This window comes from Colossoma macropomum, unplaced genomic scaffold (assembly GCF_904425465.1).
Source record: "Colossoma macropomum unplaced genomic scaffold, Colossoma_macropomum, whole genome shotgun sequence".
NCBI classification, from domain to species: Eukaryota; Metazoa; Chordata; class Actinopteri; order Characiformes; family Serrasalmidae; genus Colossoma; species Colossoma macropomum.
In genome coordinates this window covers 17,593,627-17,612,253 of record NW_023494786.1, presented here as the reverse complement: position 1 = coordinate 17,612,253, position 18,627 = coordinate 17,593,627, and the positions used below count along the sequence as shown (strand labels likewise).

At 39.4% G+C, this 18,627-nt stretch overlaps 1 protein-coding gene across 1 annotated transcript in view; it reads left to right on the top strand.

Annotated features, from left to right (window-relative positions):
• The window catches only part of nova2 (NOVA alternative splicing regulator 2), a 51,939-nt gene extending 42,510 nt beyond the window's left edge, over nucleotides 1–9,429 (top strand). Inside the window, exon 4 of the mRNA XM_036562836.1 lies at nucleotides 394–9,429. Coding sequence (XP_036418729.1) covers nucleotides 394–1,416 — 1,023 coding nt within the window. The 3' untranslated portion in view covers nucleotides 1,417–9,429. The remainder of the gene's footprint in view (nucleotides 1–393) is intronic.
• The last annotated feature ends 9,198 nt before the right edge of the window (nucleotides 9,430–18,627 follow it).

Here is an 18,627-nt window from a genome sequence, read left to right as displayed (position 1 = left end):
TGCCACAATTGTGTTTGTAAACAGGAGCAGATATTGTATTAATCTGAAATTGCTGAAACATTACTGACATTTTTACATTTGAAGCTAAAAAATGACAGAAGTACAGAGTCAAACCTGTTGGTATAGAATGTAGATCGAATGTAAAATGTAACTCACGAATTTAACACATTTTTAAATTAAAAATGTACTTAATTATGTAATTACGTAAAAATGGTGAAATATAAATTGATTGTATAGTAAAACAACAGTAACACCTTTTGACATCTGAAGGTTAATCTGAAGAAATGGTGCATCTTATGCTTAATAAAATACACTGATTAGCTAAAGCTGAAGTTCATCACTTCATAGCTGAGTGCTAATCTGCTGCTTTCTGCTTTCTCATGTCTTCTCTAGGCCAAGCTGATTGTGCCCAACAGCACAGCGGGGCTGATCATTGGTAAGGGCGGAGCAACAGTGAAGGCCGTGATGGAGCAGTCTGGGGCATGGGTGCAGCTGTCCCAGAAGCCTGAGGGCATCAACCTGCAGGAACGTGTGGTCACTGTCAGTGGAGAACCTGAGCAGAACCGCAAGGCCGTGGAAATCATTGTACAGAAGATCCAGGAAGACCCACAGAGCAGCAGCTGCCTCAACATCAGCTACTCCAACATTTCTGGTCCAGTGGCAAACTCCAACCCCACTGGCTCCCCCTATGCTAACTCGGCTGAGGTGATGCCGGCCGCTGCTGCCGCCGCTGCAGCCACTGCCTCTAGCCTCCTGGGGCAGGCCAGCCTGGCAGGGGTGGGGGCCTTCCCTGCCACCATGTCCAGCTTCTCAGGGAATGATCTTCTGGCCATCACGTCTGCCCTCAACACATTAGCCAGCTACGGATACAACACCAACTCCCTAGGCCTGGGGCTCAACCCTGCTGCTGCCTCTGGAGTCCTAGCTGCTGTAGCAGCCAGCGCTAACCCCGCTGCTGCTGCTGCTGCTAACCTGCTGGCCTCCTACGCCAACGACGCTTCCACCAGCACAGGTCACCCCGCTACTGGCCTGGGAGGCTTCACGCTGGGCTCCCTGGCTGCCGCCACTGGGGCCACCAATGGATACCTGAGCGCCGCCTCCCCATTAGTCGCTAGCTCACTGCTAGCCACTGAGAAGCTGGCTGAAGGGGCCAAAGACGTGGTGGAGATCGCTGTGCCCGAGAACTTGGTGGGAGCCATCTTGGGCAAGGGCGGCAAGACGCTTGTGGAGTACCAGGAACTGACGGGAGCCCGAATCCAGATCTCCAAAAAGGGGGAGTTTGTTCCTGGCACCAGGAACCGAAAAGTTACCATTACAGGATCGCCTGCCGCCACACAAGCGGCCCAGTATCTCATCAGCCAGCGAATCACGTACGAGCAGGGTGTGAGGGCCACCAATCCGCAGAAGGTGGGCTAAACAGGGAGAGAGAAAGAGTGGGGTATGGAAAGATACAGAGGAAGAGAAAGGAGGGCAAGAATTTTGAAGAAAATCATCATCAAGCTTTGTGCATATTTCAGTATTAAAAAAGATGGAAAATGTAGTCCACTCTGAAAGAAGAGGAATGAGTCAAATCGAAAACCAAGAAAAAAAAATGTGTAAAATGTATATATGGGTTTATTTCTTAAGTTTTGATCTTTTTGGGATTTTTTTATTGGTTGAATTTTTTTTTTCCTTTTTTCTTTTTTTTGTGTTTTTTTCTGGACAACGGTATTTCAGACTGGCATGCTTCCGCGCTGCAGCTCCCAGCAGGCAGGTGGGGTGGGGGGTGGGGTGGGGTTTGGGGAGAACAGGGTGGAGCAGTTGGACTTCAGCCTCCCTGGAAACAGCCCTTTCCCCATCCCCACCCCTTCCTAGCTGACAAGATTTTTTTTTCTTTACTTTTTGGCTTCTCAGTTTAAACACCCGCCCCCCTCGCCCACGTTCCCTGTCCCCCTTTTATGTGGGTCTGATGAGACTGCAAACAAGTGCTTGGTTTTTTTAGACCTAAGGCAGATTCCTCCTAGCCAGTGGCACCCCATACCACACTACCCACAATCCCAGCCCCCTAACTCCCAGCCAGCCGCCCCAGCGCTGCTCAGGGTGGGCTAGGGAGGGAGATACGAGGCTGCAGTAACATCTCTAACTGCGCCACTAGTCTAAAAACCTGGGGTTAACCAGGTGCATGCCATTCGATGCTACTACAGATGTTGCTAGTGTAAGGGAAGTTTGTGGATCTTGTTGGGGACGTAGGCCAGGATGCATAACGCACCTACTTGGGTCAGAATCTCAAGTTAGTACCAGAGCACCCAGAGATTGTGGCAATTTCTCGATGTGGTGTGCTGTCTGGTATTAAATACTATTATTATTAGTAGTAGTACTACTCTTATTACAAAAATATCATCACCATCAACATTATTTATTAATATAATTTCACCCATAAGGACTGAGGTATTTTCATTTTTTTTCTTAATCTGTGAATTCAGGTTGACATGAATGTAAAGACAATATTTTGGATTTAGTTTTTTATTTAAGTGGATTGAATAGTGTGTCACAGTGTAATATATGTCTTATTTAAAGTCCAGTGACAACCGCACCGTCGGCACCATCGGAGATAACAGGAGCAGTGGTCAGATATGATGTACTGTACAGTGATATTAACACATGGAACACACACATGCACATACAGACACACACATAAAAAGGGAATTACACATATCTGAGTTGTGGTTAGACATAAAATCAGTGGGACTAGACAATTTACAAACATATCTAATTATAGAAAGAGAATGTAGGTTTTTTGCACAAGTCCAAGGGAGTGTACCCATATCAAGAACAAATCTTTAAAGTTCCAGCTTCTTTCATGTGATCAAGGCCCTTTATGGACTGGTTCTGTCTTGAATCCCATGTAACATTCAAAAATGTCCTCTTTTCTGTATTAGAAAGTGTGTTGCACTTTTATATTTACTTTGAGCGAGCTGAGATGAAAACATCTGCTCAAATCCCCTATCAATGGCTATGGAAGACTTGTGTAGATGTTTCATATCAAACACAGAGATGTCCCGCAGAGCCCTGCAGCTTTGTCTCCTTGTGGACATGTACTACTGAACAACTACAGACATGAACAAAATTACAGTTCCGATGAGCACAGGGAGTCTGCCCAGTCAAGCCATTTACTTTTTAATGAAAAACTTGATGGCATGGAGAAGGACACATATGCTTTCAGTCTCATAACCTGTTCAACGTGGTTACGAGTGGGGTTTAACCGTCCACCAGATTAACCGTCCACTTCCTATACTAGGTACCACTAGTTTGGCAAACTGAACTACCTGCGTAAAAGAACTCTGTACTCATCAGAACTGCCCGTGTGCAACATATGTGCTGCTAAAAAAGTCCCGTAGTACTGCATTTCTTTTGTTGATAGAATACACTGAATTTCGTCTTAATGCACTGTGAAGTGTGGAGGCCGTGCTCGGAGTCCCAGGAGTCAGGGTTTTACATCATAAACAAGCAGTTTTAAAACAGCATCTTGTCAGAAGCACGAATGTTTTCAAAATGACACCAACTTAGGACAGGCTGGTTTGCTGCACATAGGTAAGGAGAGATCTACATAATGATGAATAACAAGTTTCTTTGGGCATCATACCTATTTCCCAGCTTCACTCTTGATTACTGTCTATTCTAAGGTGAACAAATTCCCACATACAGTTTTAATGGCCCGAAATTCTTATCATGATTTTCCCTAACCGTTGATGTAGAAACAATAAGACAAAAAGAAGGGGAAAGAAAAGAAATCCCATGGATCTAACATCACCCGTCTTAAACTGAAAATCAAATCACATATCAGGACTAGGCCCAACATTTCAAAATGGCCAGGCTTGTGGTTTATAAAAATTAAAGAGCGCATCTTCAGATAGACTGGAGCAACATAAGAAGCGGAAGTAAAATATGACCAGAGCCACAGCAGAATCTAGGCAGCAGTGTGCTCTCTTCGCTGACTAAAGACATGACTGTCTTCCTCTCAGTTGCTATTGGAGCAGCAGGGAGAGTATATCTGAACTGATTTGGTAAGGAGGCTTCTTTATTCCCATCTAATACCATCCACTTCCCTCACCTCTTCTCAATCCCTCTTTACCTTCGTGCACTCCCATTTTGACACATCAACCCAGAGACCCCTTTCTCTCACATCTCTCCATGGGTGGCAATGTCTGGTGCTACAGTGCATGTTTTGCTTGCCCTTTCACAAAACAATGACTCCACGAAAGAGAAGATGTGTCCTAAGATGTTGCTGTGTAGAGAGGAAAAACGCTTGCACTAGGCTACACCACAGATCCACTCTTTGAAAAAGGGAAAAAGGGACTGTGTATAGCTTCCTTTCTAAGTAGAACAAGCTGGTCGATGTAGGTTAAGTGGAGTGAGGTTGCACAGAAGCTGAAAGCCAGAGTACCTCTAGGAGAAGCAGTGGTTTTAGAGCACAGATTACCGTCCAGCTGATGAGAAAATGTTGGTTTTGTGTCTCATTAAACGCACTAATGATGCTAGATACTAATTAACCTAGCTGCTGCAGTAGACAATAGTGTTAATGTGTTTTCCGAATGAAGAAGAACAGTGATTATTTGTGATTGCGATATTTTCAAAAAAACAAAGAAAATAAAAATAAAAAGCTGCACAGCTGAAGTGGAGGGAGTGATGGAAAGTGAGTGCCTCCGCATTTTAGAGTGCATCTGCGTCTCGCTCTTTAACCATGGTGCAGACATAGACGCCTATGAGCAAACACACCAGAATCAGAATCAGTCACTCTCACCATAAACGGCCCACTACACACACGCATACACATACACAAACACACAGACACACACACACACAGATATTTTGTTTAGGAAAAAAAGAATAAGGAGGCTTCATTAATTACATAGAAATTTGATTAAAATAAAGAAGAGCAAAGATATTACTGTGAAATTTCAATGTGAAAACTAAGAAAAGGTGCCAACATAGTGTGCCTAGGAGCAGCTTCCTGTTTTAGTTTTTTCTTTGTTTTTGGTTGGGATTTTTATTTTTCAGTACTTAGAGCGCATTATTTTAAGGAGGCATCTGCATTTTTCTTTTATTAATAACTGGGGAAAACAGATAAAATGTGATAAGTACTGGAAGCAATATACGTAGTAGCATGTCGTCCTGTCTTGTCTTTTATTCTGTCTGTGTAGGAGCTTTCGATTTACCTAGGTGTTTAGTAGGTTTGCGTATTTAATATTTTTAAGTTGTGAAGATGCTGCTATTGAATAAGTGACGTACTAAAATTTAAGATAAACATATCTGGTCAGTTCTTTAGCAAGATGTGCTAGTTCTAAGAGGTGTAATAAATGCTACATGACGAGATAATTGCTATATTAAACAGATTAAATAAACCTGTGCCAAAATAGATCTTTACAGATTCAGCAACTGTAAATGTACGATTTCAACACCATTAGATAAAAGCAGAAATGCTTTTATAAATTAAAAAAAAAAATGTGAAAAGTGCCAAACAAACCACAGTTAAGATATAACTAGCAGGGGTGAAAGTGACTGTTTTTAAAACTAGTAGGAACAAAATAGACATTAGTGCTATTAAGTTGGAAGTTTTCTACCCCCTCAAACTAAAACAAGAGGAAGGTATGAGGGAGTCATCTTGCTCACCAAACAAAAGCATATAGTGCCATGTGGCCATTAATGCTACATTAATGGGGCTAGAAGACTGCCGTAGACCTAGGCTAGCATGGTTAGAGTTTAATAAGTTATCAGCATTCTTAATACAGCCTTTTCTAGTTCTGAAAATGTATTTTGTGAAGATAGATGTTATCTTTTTTGCACGTCTATATTGCATGATATCAAAGTGAAGCGTGGATTTAAAAAACTTCAAGAAACAAAAATCATACAAAAAAAAAAAATTAGGCAATGTTCGTTCATTTTGAGGACAAATCTTTGCATGCCAACATTTAATGCATTGGGATTTACTTTAATTTACACATTTTAAGCTGTCTTTTAGTTCTGCTAAGGCCAAGGTGAGATGTTTTGTTGTCCATCTGCAGGAACCAAAATCATTCATACATAAAGTCATAGTTTGTGCATTTATACGTTTATGCTCTTTTTTGCCTGAGAGGTGTAGCGTTTTAAGAGAAAAAATGTCCATTTTGTTATTGCGATTTGTAAGACTAAGGAATTTATTCATAGCAGAAGTAGCCTAATCAAAATTGGGTGAATAATTTACTGTTTTTTTTTTCTCACTAAAATCAAGGTCTTGTCCTTGAATGTGCCCACCACTGCATAAGTTTGCATATCACTCTTTCAGTCATGACTTTTAGAGCATGATATGTTTTTGTATACTGTGTGCCAATACTAACATCATTTAGGCTACATAATGCCCTGTACTTTCTTCAGCTTGTTACATCATAACTCTACATTGAGCTCGATCCCATTCTTATAATGATATGCACTTTATTACACATTTGCAAAGATGGCCCAAACTGTAAATGACAGTGAATGAGTTGCAGAGTTTATCATTTGAGCCCTCTGTCTCTGATATTCAGCTTTTGTGACTTGTATTCTCTTATGTCTCCCCAAACCCTAAAACCCGATCAGATTAGTAGATATTTTATATGACGTGTCAGCAAATGCTAATCTCTGGATATCCTTCACCTACAGTCTCCATTAATAAGTGGAGAATGTGCAAATGTTCTCAGTTTGAGTGTATTGTCGAGGTGCCACAAAGAGAATGCTGATTTTGAGTTAGTGCTGTTAGACCGCATGAAAAGCATGAAAAACGTCCCAATTATCCGAGCTTTCCAGCAACAGCAGGATAGTTTCTACAATTCACAAAAATTGGAGATTGCACCTTGTTTGAAGTTTTTTGATAAAAATTTGAAAAAAGAACAAGAACGTTCCAAAAAAAAGGACAAGTACAAACCCATGACAGCTTTTTTTTAGTTCCATGTCAACACATATAATCAAGTCATTGCACTGCGCACTGCCATGCTTAGTCTCAGACATTTTTGTGGGAAAGTCTTCTTGCAGAGTTTGAATGAGGGTTTCTGTGTTTGTGCTCACATGCTTTTAGCAGCTTTTTTGTGTGTGGACATGTCGTGGCTCTTCTCTGTCGGTGACAAGTTTGTCTCCATGTTACTGAGTTTGGCAGCTTTGTCACATGCAGTAGAGTGAAGATAAATGCAAACTTATGGTTTATCTGGTGTTAAGAAGGTCATTGCTTTTATGCGGGCAAATGGCTAGAGCGGTTGTGCGCTCTTCCAGCAGCCCACACGCCCCCAATCCAACCCCACCCCCAATCCTCCCAGGCCCCCACCATCAGGAAACAACCCTGGGGTCACTCTTAAGCTTGTACCCATCGAAGCACCAGCAACGTTAGAACACATTTGTCATATCACTGTTCTTTTCTCTCTTTTTGATTTACCTGTTCTTATTTGTATGACACTCTCTAACCTAGACCAAGTATAACAAAAAGAATCATTCATATGTATCCTGTTTACTCCCCCCTTTCCCCCTTTTGCACTTTTCACTGCCCCCCTTTTTCCAACCACTACCCACACTTCTGCCGACCTCTCCCTCACACCCTCCCAGACTTTCTCCTGAGTGCCAAACAACAACAGTACCATTCCAAACTTTTTGAGTTCTCTTGTATGTTGGACATCCATCGGACGCACCCATGAAGCCAGCATGTTCCTCCATAACATGATGTCAGTCATGACGCCTCAACATTACCCAAAAAAGCAACCAGTAAAAGCGAGACCTGGAATAACACGGTAAAAGGCTGGCTACCTCTCATAAACTGCTTTTCCTAATTCTCTGTCATCTCTTCAACCTCCAGGACATCACTGATTGTGTGCCATAATGTTGGGGGCACTTGTCACTCTCCTCACCCCCAAGTCTCTCCATTTGATTTTCGATGGGAAACATTAAAACAACAACAACAAAAAAAAATCATTTCAATGACAGCTTTTTCTTTAACATAGAAACATGCTCAAAAAAGCTGAGGAGTGTAAACGTCAGCTGCGCAGCCATCTTCTGTCTTCTGAACTTTGAACTTTTCACCCCTCATGAACTTTATTGACCTTCTTCCTCCCCTTCTGTGTTCATCAACTGTTTGGACTTAAAATCTCCATTCCATCTCCAAACCTTTTTGAGACTGTGCAATTATAGTTGATATGATTGGATTTATTTCTTTTTGTTAAAATACGCATTGGGGACAATTCTCAGAGTTAAAGAATAAAAACAAAACAAAAACAAAAAAATATATAAACAAGCTCCAAACTGCTTCTCCACAACTTCATTTTTTCCTCTCACTGTAAATATTTTTGTCAGATTTTGTTGAACTGTAACCAGAAGCGTGTTCAACAGAATGGGGCTGGCAGCATAAAATCAGTTTTGTGGAGCGTGCCAAAAGGCAATGTTAGAACAGACAAATTATTAACGGTGTGGCATTCAAGTTTGATGCTAATAGAACATGCTAATGCAGCTCTATTTAAAAAAGAACATCCATTTTTATTTTGAAAGGGCTGCTTTGCACTGAATCCTAAACATTTTCCACAATGCATTCATATGCAGCAATATTACAGCCCTGTAAACTGGACATTATTCATAGCGATTGCTTTTCAAGCAGTTAATGTCAGCACCAGTGCCCTGCTCCTTTTGCTGTATCACACGCTTGCTAAGATTAGTTTCACTTGTGGAGACAGCTGTACCTTTGTCACATTTAGCTAGCGTGCAAGTTATCATCTATCACAGGTGTTGTTCCAGATTGCTAGATAATTGCTTATCAATGTCATAACAAGTACGGTTCACATCAGTCCATATCAAAAACATGTTTCTCTCTTGAAACTCATCATGTTTTGTGTTACTAACATTAAGGTAGACTAGATTTCATACCTGAATTGATGGTAGCTATTGAGGTCACTGTACATATCAGATGTGTTGAGTAAATTGTGTTCATTAGATGTCTTTGACTTTAGGGGCATCAGTTCACAGGTGTACTGTTTCTGCTGTGATTTAGAAACATTGGCCATTTCCATGAGTCATGATTAAGCTTTGTGCTCCACATCAAATGTTTCTATGCTGCCAGCTTTATTTTCTGATAACCCTTCATGAGCTTATTTATTTTCAAACTACTATACATTATTAATAAATGACAACAACTAGAAAAGGGGAATGACTGGAAAGATGAATTACTGTTTTGTTTTTAGTATTTTAGTGGTTTCTTTTAACACCATTCATTAACTGACTTAAAAGTATTGAATATTTAATGTAATTGTAGCATTGTGTTTGTAAAAAAATAGTGAGTTGTGTTTCTTGACTTGTGGATTACCAGTGAAGTCAGCAATTTAGTGCTAATATATATTAAGTCGTTTTTTAAGATTTTTTTTCTTCCGACAGCAACAACGGTCATTATAAATGTTCATTTTAGCATCACCTGTCTTCTGTTGTCTTATTCTTCACCTCCCACTACACTCAATCTCATCAAGTAACACATTGCAAGTTTGTGCCTGAAACCATGTGCTCGATCTTGGAGGGACCATGATGCATGAGTGTGAGTGTGAGTATGAGAGAGAGAGAGTGAGAGAGACAGACAGAGAGAGAGAATGGATGCAACTGCTGTGACAGACATGGGTGGGTGGTTGTTATGTCTTCTGTCCACAAAAGCTAAAACTTGTTGGGTTTCCATTTACCAATGGAACCTGCTGATGTTATAGCTGAAACCCATCATGTGAGCCTAGTTGATTTTTGGTCGTCCATAACCTCCCCTTTCCCAACCACTCTCCACCACTACCTTCCCCCTCCGAGTCATCCCCTGCCACACTCTCCACACCATGTGATGTTCTCATTGATAACATACTACTTGACCAGATCCACCTTAACTCTGTCTCCATGCCTCCAGAGGAGGCGGTTGCAAGTCAACCTCCCTCCTCTCATGATTCGCCACCATCCTTTATCGGCTGCCGGGGCCACGCCCAACCTGACAATTCTAAATAAAAAAAAACAGTATTATGTAAAAAAGAGAAAGTAAGATAAATACAGACCAGTGATTCTCAGGGTGTCTACTTGATCTACCTTACTTTTGTGATTTCGCAGAATCACAATCCAGCTCTCCCTCATGCTTTTTAAGGAGCCCAAAGACAATTACGATGTATGATTGCTTATCAAGTCTTCGAAAAGAATGATATGCACCCATCTAAAGGAGCAAAGCAAAATGCTGTAATGTTTACAACCTTACCGAGACCAACGCTGTTGAAAGAATGTGTAGGAGTTTAAAAAAAAGTTCTTTAATAATGAAAAATTCCAAAATGACTTCGTTTTAAATGATTATTTCTATGTGACATGGAGTAATGTGATAATGACGCATTTTTGAAACATTGCATGTTACTATTTTTTGCAATGACACATTTTTTGAAATGTTAGAATGGATGGTACAGTGTAAAGTTAGAGCTACATTTAGTTGCTAATAATAAAAAAAAACATTGGTGTCAGTGTTTGTCACCTATCTTGAAGAAAGGTACTGGACCATTGTCCAAAATATGTGATTGCTACTCTACTGTACAGATTTTGTTCATACAATATTTGTATATGGTGAAGGTGAAAATAAAAAATGTAATATAATTATCAGTCTTAAGCTAGGGTGCGTCTAGTTATCAGAAGGCAGGACTGTGTCCTGAGTAAACCCCTAAGAGAGGTAAGTTAATTGATGAGAAAATCTTGAAAACTAGCGTGGGAATCCATGGGGATGAACAACGGTACATGTAGGAGGACAAGGAATATACAGTTTAGATCATAAGTGCATAAAAATGTAACGCATACAAAATACATAGGTTTACAAAATGGTCTTTAAGACCAAGTTCAGTGAGAGACTCACCAGCAAATATATTCATTTACTAAACCACCTTCAGTCCTTCAGTGTCCCCATAACCATACACACGAAGCACTTATTTTTCTATCAACGGTACACAGAATGTCTGAAGCTAACCTGAATGCTAAGGGGAAATATTACACATGCAGTAACATGTAAGTGATCCTCTTGATCATTTCCATCCACGTACTATTCTCGTGCACCAGTTCATCCAATCAGCAAAAGCCACCCTCACTACCACAACATGTCTCCCAAGCCAACATGCAGCTCAAGCTCCTAGAAGGATCAATCTTATAGCCATCAGTCAGTGAGCTTAAACCTGTCCTTGTTGGTTTCCAGCACTCTGACTGCAATGGAGACTCCAGGGAAATCGGCATTACAACATGACTTTAAACCCGTCTCACAAAACCAGTCATACACTAAAGAAGCACCTCCAGAGTTCAGAGAAAGGACTTAAAAAACAGCTCCTGTGGAATATATACTACACATTAAAAGGGAAAATGACCATTTATGGAGAGTTATGGTATGTTTAAGGTTGGGCAGGCAGCTATGACGTTAAAATAGAGGAACCATCTAAAATGGTGCTCTGGTAAACATTAAATTCACCAGGCCTATGAGTCACATGAGTTGGGGGTTTTAAAATCTGCAATTATGTGATGTCTATATCAATATCCATTAAAGCAGTCCAAGCTCCAAGCTCCCTTATCATCATGTAGAATAATTAGGTCTTTCAAAAGACTCAAAATCCATCTCTCTCCACTGGGACTGGAGAGCTAGACTGGGGCAAGTTTGAGCTCCATTGTGTCTTATGTAGCCAATCTTACTAATAGTGCACCTTTTCCAGCTGTAGGCCACATTCATTTTCCCTCTCCTTCTCTGCTCCTCCCTTTCTCCGTAGTCTCTATCTAAAGCCTAAAAGCTGTTGGAGAGAGCGCACTAGCTCTCCCTGAGCTGGTGCGAAAGGAGAGGGAGAGCAGCAAACAAGAATATGCTCTCAGCCCTTGTAAATCCCCAGAGCAGGAAAGCAGGCCTGTGGAACGTGCAAAGATCTCCGCTCTCTAGTCCAACGCTGTTATGAAGTAGAGCATTTTCACAGGAGTTCTTTTTCCTCCTCTGTGGGAAGAGAATTTGCCTTTACTTTTATTCTGATCCTAGTTGTCAAGAGACATAAAGTTCATAAACTGATCAACTTCTCTCATGAATTAAGTCAGCTGTGTTAGTTAAAAATGGCACTTTACACTGATTATTAAATGTAGTAATAAAATTGCTCAATTTTGTGTAACACATTTGGAACGGAACAGAACAAAATCTCTAAAATTGATAAGGACAGTTCATTAATTTTGTTATGTAATGGATTCTGAAAAAATAGTATTAGTTCCACCTCTTCATGTTTAGTCTACAATGTAACTGCAACCACAGTGATTTAAAAGACTAAGGAGAACACAAGCACTTAATAGGAACTGTAAGTGGCTACTAGATTTATATGACCAAAAATGATGCAATTTCAAAGGTGCAATAAATGTTTTACATTCTGAGCATTTTATATGCTATAGAAAAAAAAACATACAATTATTTGTTTGCAGATCAGTGTATAGACTGGTAGAATGCTGTTTTGAAGTCACAGAGTGTTTTGTTTGATGTAATATGATGAGTCCAAATCAGGTGACACAGATCATGGTCTATAAAGAAGAAAATGGCTTTGATCCCTTGATTAGCAATAAGATGTTCAAAGCTATAATGTATAGCACAAAGCAGAACATTTGAAACTGAAGTAAAACTGAAAACAGGATTACTATTAAACCAAAATGTAGTAACTCAGTACATCCGTATGCCTGGGATCAAGGAGTAAAATAAAACTGTGAAGCAAACAGATACTGTACAGTACAGATTACACTGAACAATTACGTACTCAAGTACGCTATCTCATATGGCTTTTACACATTTAAATTTTCAGTACTTTTAATATTCAGTATTTTAAAAAGTGCAATTTAAAAACAGTACAATTTTCTACAAAAGTAGGTGAAAATGCAGTTAGAGATCCTTAACTGTGAAAACAATGCCCGAGGATTATTATTATTAAATATCATTATGAGCATTAATGTATATTTTATTACTATTATGTGGTCATCATCAACTGTTTGTGCAAGATTTCTCAGTCTCCACACCAAGACTCCCAAAGGAAAGCACTGATAAGCAGCTGGTATAGCTCATTCGGAGTATGCAAGTTAAGAAGACCAGATTTCAGTCCCACACTTTACTTTCAACATGTGCAACTCCTTGATATGCATCTGGTGAACAAGAGATCTGTGTTTTATAAGTTTTCATGTGTTAAACAAAGGCCTGAGAAGTATCAACATTTTTCTCTGGACTGACCAAAATATCTATTTATTCATTATCATTAACTTAATCTAAAATTTTGCTCCAGTTTTCTCAATGACACAAGCAAATACTGAAAATGATTGTAATAGTTTTGTATGTTTTTTTGTTTCTTGCTGTTGTAATATTTCTAACAAATGACGCTGACAAATTATACTAGTGATTATTCATAATATAAATTCAACTTAAAAAAAATCGAAGAATGTTTTATGGTATGTACATAAGAAGAAATAAATTAAGAACACTTGAAATTGCAATGCAAAGCTGTGATTTTAAAGCACTGTAGCGTGTACAGTGATTTCTTTTTATCAATTTTATGGTACATCTGATATGTTCTGCATTACTGCAGTTGTTCTTTTCTGTTCTTGAGCATATGCTTTAATAAATACAATTTTCTACAGCATACTGACAGAAACTAAGCACTTCTTGGAAAATGATTATGTCATACCATTTCCACATTACTCTAATGATTGATTACTAAGCTTAGGAATATGTTGCTATGATCAAAATCACACTGGCCTGGTCATCTGTAATTTTCCATCCTGTTCTATTTCAACAGCAGTGACACGTGTGAGCTTGTTGCAGCGCAGTCTTACGATTAGTGATATAAACAAATAAATGGCAGTGGCTGAATGTGCTAGCATGCATCGCTGTGACTGCGGCCTCAAGCACTTAATTGGGTCACTGGCTGCTGGGGAATCCTCTCAAAAATAATCTTTATCTCCAACTGCAGGATTTTTAAAAATGTAGGTTCTGGATGAATATGCAGTGCAAGGGCAGTGAAAATGCTACTTAGATGTAGGCACATCACTGTATAAAACAATGTAATGTGCTATTATTGAGGAACTGCATGTTAAACAGCCTAATGTACTGCATAAACCAATTAAACAGAAGTTATTTGTAAAAAAATGTAAAATGTTAACAATACACAATAATAATACTAATATGATTGTAAATAAAATTTAAGCTACTTAATATTCAAAAACATACTGTACAGACTTCAGTCTATAATCAGATTATTAAAACAAATTTGGCCTCTAATGTGAAGCAGGCATTTCCTTATAAATAAATTTTTAACCTATATAATAGGTGCCCAAACTTTTTTCTTAGTGGGTCAAAGTGCAATGTTTTTGGTGAGCTGATGGTCATAAAAACAACAAATATACAAATAAAGAAGACAGAAAAGTTTTAAATACACTTTAAAACTGTATTTTATAAGAGTGCATTATAGTCTGTTACCAAAATACTTCAAAATACAATTTTGGAAAAGGAAAATAAAAATTTAAAAATAGTGTTAAATATGTTTGCTCTCTCACTGGGTGAGGGGGTGGGGTTAGGGTAACTTTCTGGCTATTTAATGCAAAAAAGGTCTGATTTTTTTTGTTAAATGTTAACCGCAAATATACAATTTAACCCTTAAATTCTATTTTTTAAATATTACTTTTATTATTATGTTACTTTTTATTGTTATTATTATTGCAAATTATAATCACATATTATTCCAGTATTACATGTAATTCCAAAAAAGTTGGGACAGTTATATACGTGAAGTGCAAATAACAACAGAAAGCAGTGAACTGTAAATCCACTTAGACCTGTATTATTAAAACGCAAACAGTACCAGGACAAGATATGTAATGTTTTATCATATTAACTTTGTAAATATACACTCACAGTGAAATTTATGCCTGCAACATATTCCAAAAAAGGTTGGGACCGAGGCAACTGAAGACAAGAAACATGTTTTCAGAAAACCTTCTAGAAGAGGTGATGTAATTAGGCTTGAGTATAGAAAGAGCATCCAGGAAAGGCCCAGTCCTTAACGGCTACGTTCACATCACCAGGATTGGCACAAATCCAATTTTTTGCCCTAATGTGACTCAGATCTGATGTTTTCAGAGCTGTGTAGATACATAAATCTGATCTTTTCAAATCCAACCTGAGCCACTTTCATGTGTCCTACATCAAATACGTATTCGATTTAAGCCATGAAACCTTAATGTGACGCGCAGATCGGAATTCGTATGCTTTCTTCCCCACTGTGAGTGCGCCATCATTCAGCATAACCGTGGTAACAGCGCCGAACAGAAATTAAAGCCTATAAACAGTGGAAAAACAACACCTCACTTTTTTGCCTTTGTCTCGCTCATTCTGCTCGTTAGTTTGTTTGCTGTTCATGACACGTGATTCATTCACGTGACATTACTTATTAGGATGTGCACATGTGCATCATTCACATTAATACCAGATTTGAATCACTTACCTAAACAAGTGTGAACTATCATGTTAGGGAGATCGGATCTGAGCAAACAATCGGATCTGAGCAATGAGGCTTGTAATGTGAACATAGCCTATGAGCAAGGATGGGTCGAGGCTTACCACTTTGCAAAAAAATGCATCAGCAATTTGGCCAACTGTTTAAAAACAATGTTCCTCACTGAGCATGTTTGCGATAATTTAAGGTATTTCACCTTTCACTAATATTATCAAAAAGTTTAGGGGAATCTGTAAAAATCTCCATGAAAAGCAAGGCCAAAACAATCAAATCCCTATGACCTTCGATCATCCGTCCCTCGGACAACACTGAATTAAGAACTGGTATGTTTCTGTGATGGATATCACCACAAGAGCTCATGAGTACTTAAACAAACTGTTGTCAAAATCAGCGTTCATCACTACTTCCACAAATTCAAGGTAAGACTGTACTGTGCACAGTGGAAGTCGTATGTCACCAATGTCCAAAAATGCTGCTGACTTCTCTGGGCTTGAGCTCATCTACAATGGACTGAGTGGAAACAGTGGAAACCTGTATTGTGGCCTGAAGAGTCAACTTGTCAGATTGTTTATGGAAATAATAGACATCATGCTGTCGGGGTCAAAGAAGACAAGGACCATCCAGATTGTTACCAGTGTAAAGTACAAAACCCAGCGTCTGTCATGGTATGGAAGGTATTAGTGAGTAACCTGCACATCTGTGAAAGCATCATTAATGCTGCAAGGTATATACATATTTTGGAGCAACATATGCAGCCTTTTGAATGTATTTTTCAGGAACCTCCATGCTTATTTCAACGTGACAATGCCACAAAACATTCTGCTCACATTACAACAGCTGTGTAAACAGAGAGTGCAGGTGCAAGACTGACCTGCCTATCACTTATTGAAAACGTGTGGCGCAATATACGCAGCTGAAGACTTATATAACTGAAGAATGCCAAAAAAACTCTGGATCAATTTGTGTCTTTAGTCTCCAAACATTTAAGTGCTCTTAACAGGAAAGGTGATGAACAAGGTCGTAAACATGATTCTTTCCCAAATTTTTCAAAACAGGTTGCAGGCATAATATTTGGAATGAGCGTATATTTACAACATATGTTTTTGTACTATTTTCAATTTAATACAGGTGAAACAGAATTTACTAATCACTGCTTTCTGTTTTCATTGACATTTCACAAACTGTCCCCACTTTTTTTCCTGTGACAATATACACATCAACACACCCATGAACTGCCCTCAGTTCACAAACAGTCTTACATTTAAAATGCAACTGCAACAACACAGCAACATTTTCAGTGTAAATGAAAAGCACTTAAGAAAGATTAAACTCTCTAGAGGGGGTCGTTCTCAATCTGTCTGAAGGAGAACTTTGCTCACCTCCCCTGACTCATGCCCTCTTGTCGTCCAGTGGCTGGACAGCTGCTGTGGGGAGACTGAGTGAAGACAGGTTTAATATTGAGGGGAAACATTTGTCTTTTTAGCAGCGCCACATGAGAAAACCCAACGTCAATTGACCTTTCTGAGAAACTCCACCCAAGACTTCTGAAGACCATAGAAGGAGGAGTTTGTGGGATTCTGATGTCCTGAGGGAAGAGAAAACCCTTACTAAATCATCCTGGTGCAGAGATAAGCAGCTGAATGATCTGAAAGTGAGTGTGTCTGTGTGTGGCAACCATGAAAGTGGCACACAGACGTATGTGCTGTTGTCTGAGGCCAGTCTAGCGGGTGGCATAAAACCAGCCAGGGTGACTGCATGACCTTGACATTTGGTTGGCAATATAAATTGTCTACTCTCAATATAGTCAATAAATCTTATGAAAGTATATGATAGCGTGTGCCTCCTTACATATGATTGCCCTAAATATACACCTTATGTAATTCCTTACTATGTATTAAAACACACATTTATGCACGTCTGTGCAGAATACTATCAGCAAATTTAAAAAAAAATAGCTGTTTAAGTTTTTTCCATAAGCAGTAAATTTATAATGTGTGCTTGCAGTACTTCACAACATAAAATGGAAGCAATGGCTCATCCGAAACTCCGTCTTCATGTCTCGTACCTTTAGCTGTTGAAGGGATACCCCCCCACTCACTTTCTTTTAAATCAAAAGGAATCAACACTGCTTCTAATTAGCCTACTTTACTAACAACTCCCTTTTCTTCACAATTTTAGCTGCAGCGGCTAACACCTGAAGGTTAAATCCGACAATGTTAGAGGGAGGATATAAAAAGCTCTTCTGACCCATTTTCCACCAGCACATCCCTGATTATTTAGTCCAACCAGGAGTACGAGGAAGACATGGTGAAGACATCACTACTGAGCGTCAGGTAGATAGACAGAGAGAGGAGAGGAGAAGAGAAAAGAGTGGGAGAGAGAGAAAGGCTGTGACCCTCAGACAGATGGCCGCACAGCGGGCCTGGCAGAGTCCTAGCTGGCCTACCTCGATGGGTCACGCGGTCCATCTCTACCACAGTGAACCCTGGCCCTCGACAAAACGAGCCTCCGCTAGAAGACTTTCCTGGTCCAGCGTCTGGGCCAGCTACAGAGCCACATCAAAAGCAGGTCTACTGAAACCAGCCACCAAACTCTACAGGGTCTACAGGGAACCATAGTTGTTGAAAATGTTTGCAAATGTTTCAGCAAGAGCAAGGCCAAGAGATGACCAAAAGACAGCCTGGCTTTTTTACTGAGAACTACCAACAAAAGATTTATAAAATTTCCGTCTCACGAAAAACGAGAGGTGCAACAGGAAACAACTGACAAAGGCAAAGTACATAACCCAAGGATGTAACCATATATTGAACAGTCATTAAAAGTTATTAATATTATTTCATGACGTTCAGACATTACATTGGCTGTAACAACTATGGCCATACTGCTATGTCCCTCAGCTTACCATTCTTTTTTGTGATTTCTTGAGAGATTTACGTTTTTGAAATGACTGAAATAACATGACTGATGTTAGCTAGCTAGCTAATGTTAGAGCATTTTATACTGATTACGGTTTCATGTAGGGAAATAATTTAGCTAAGTCATGACTGCTGAAGGAGGACAAGAACTTTCTGTTGACCCTCACTGTGTACTGCAGTCATGTCATAACCGTTCACAT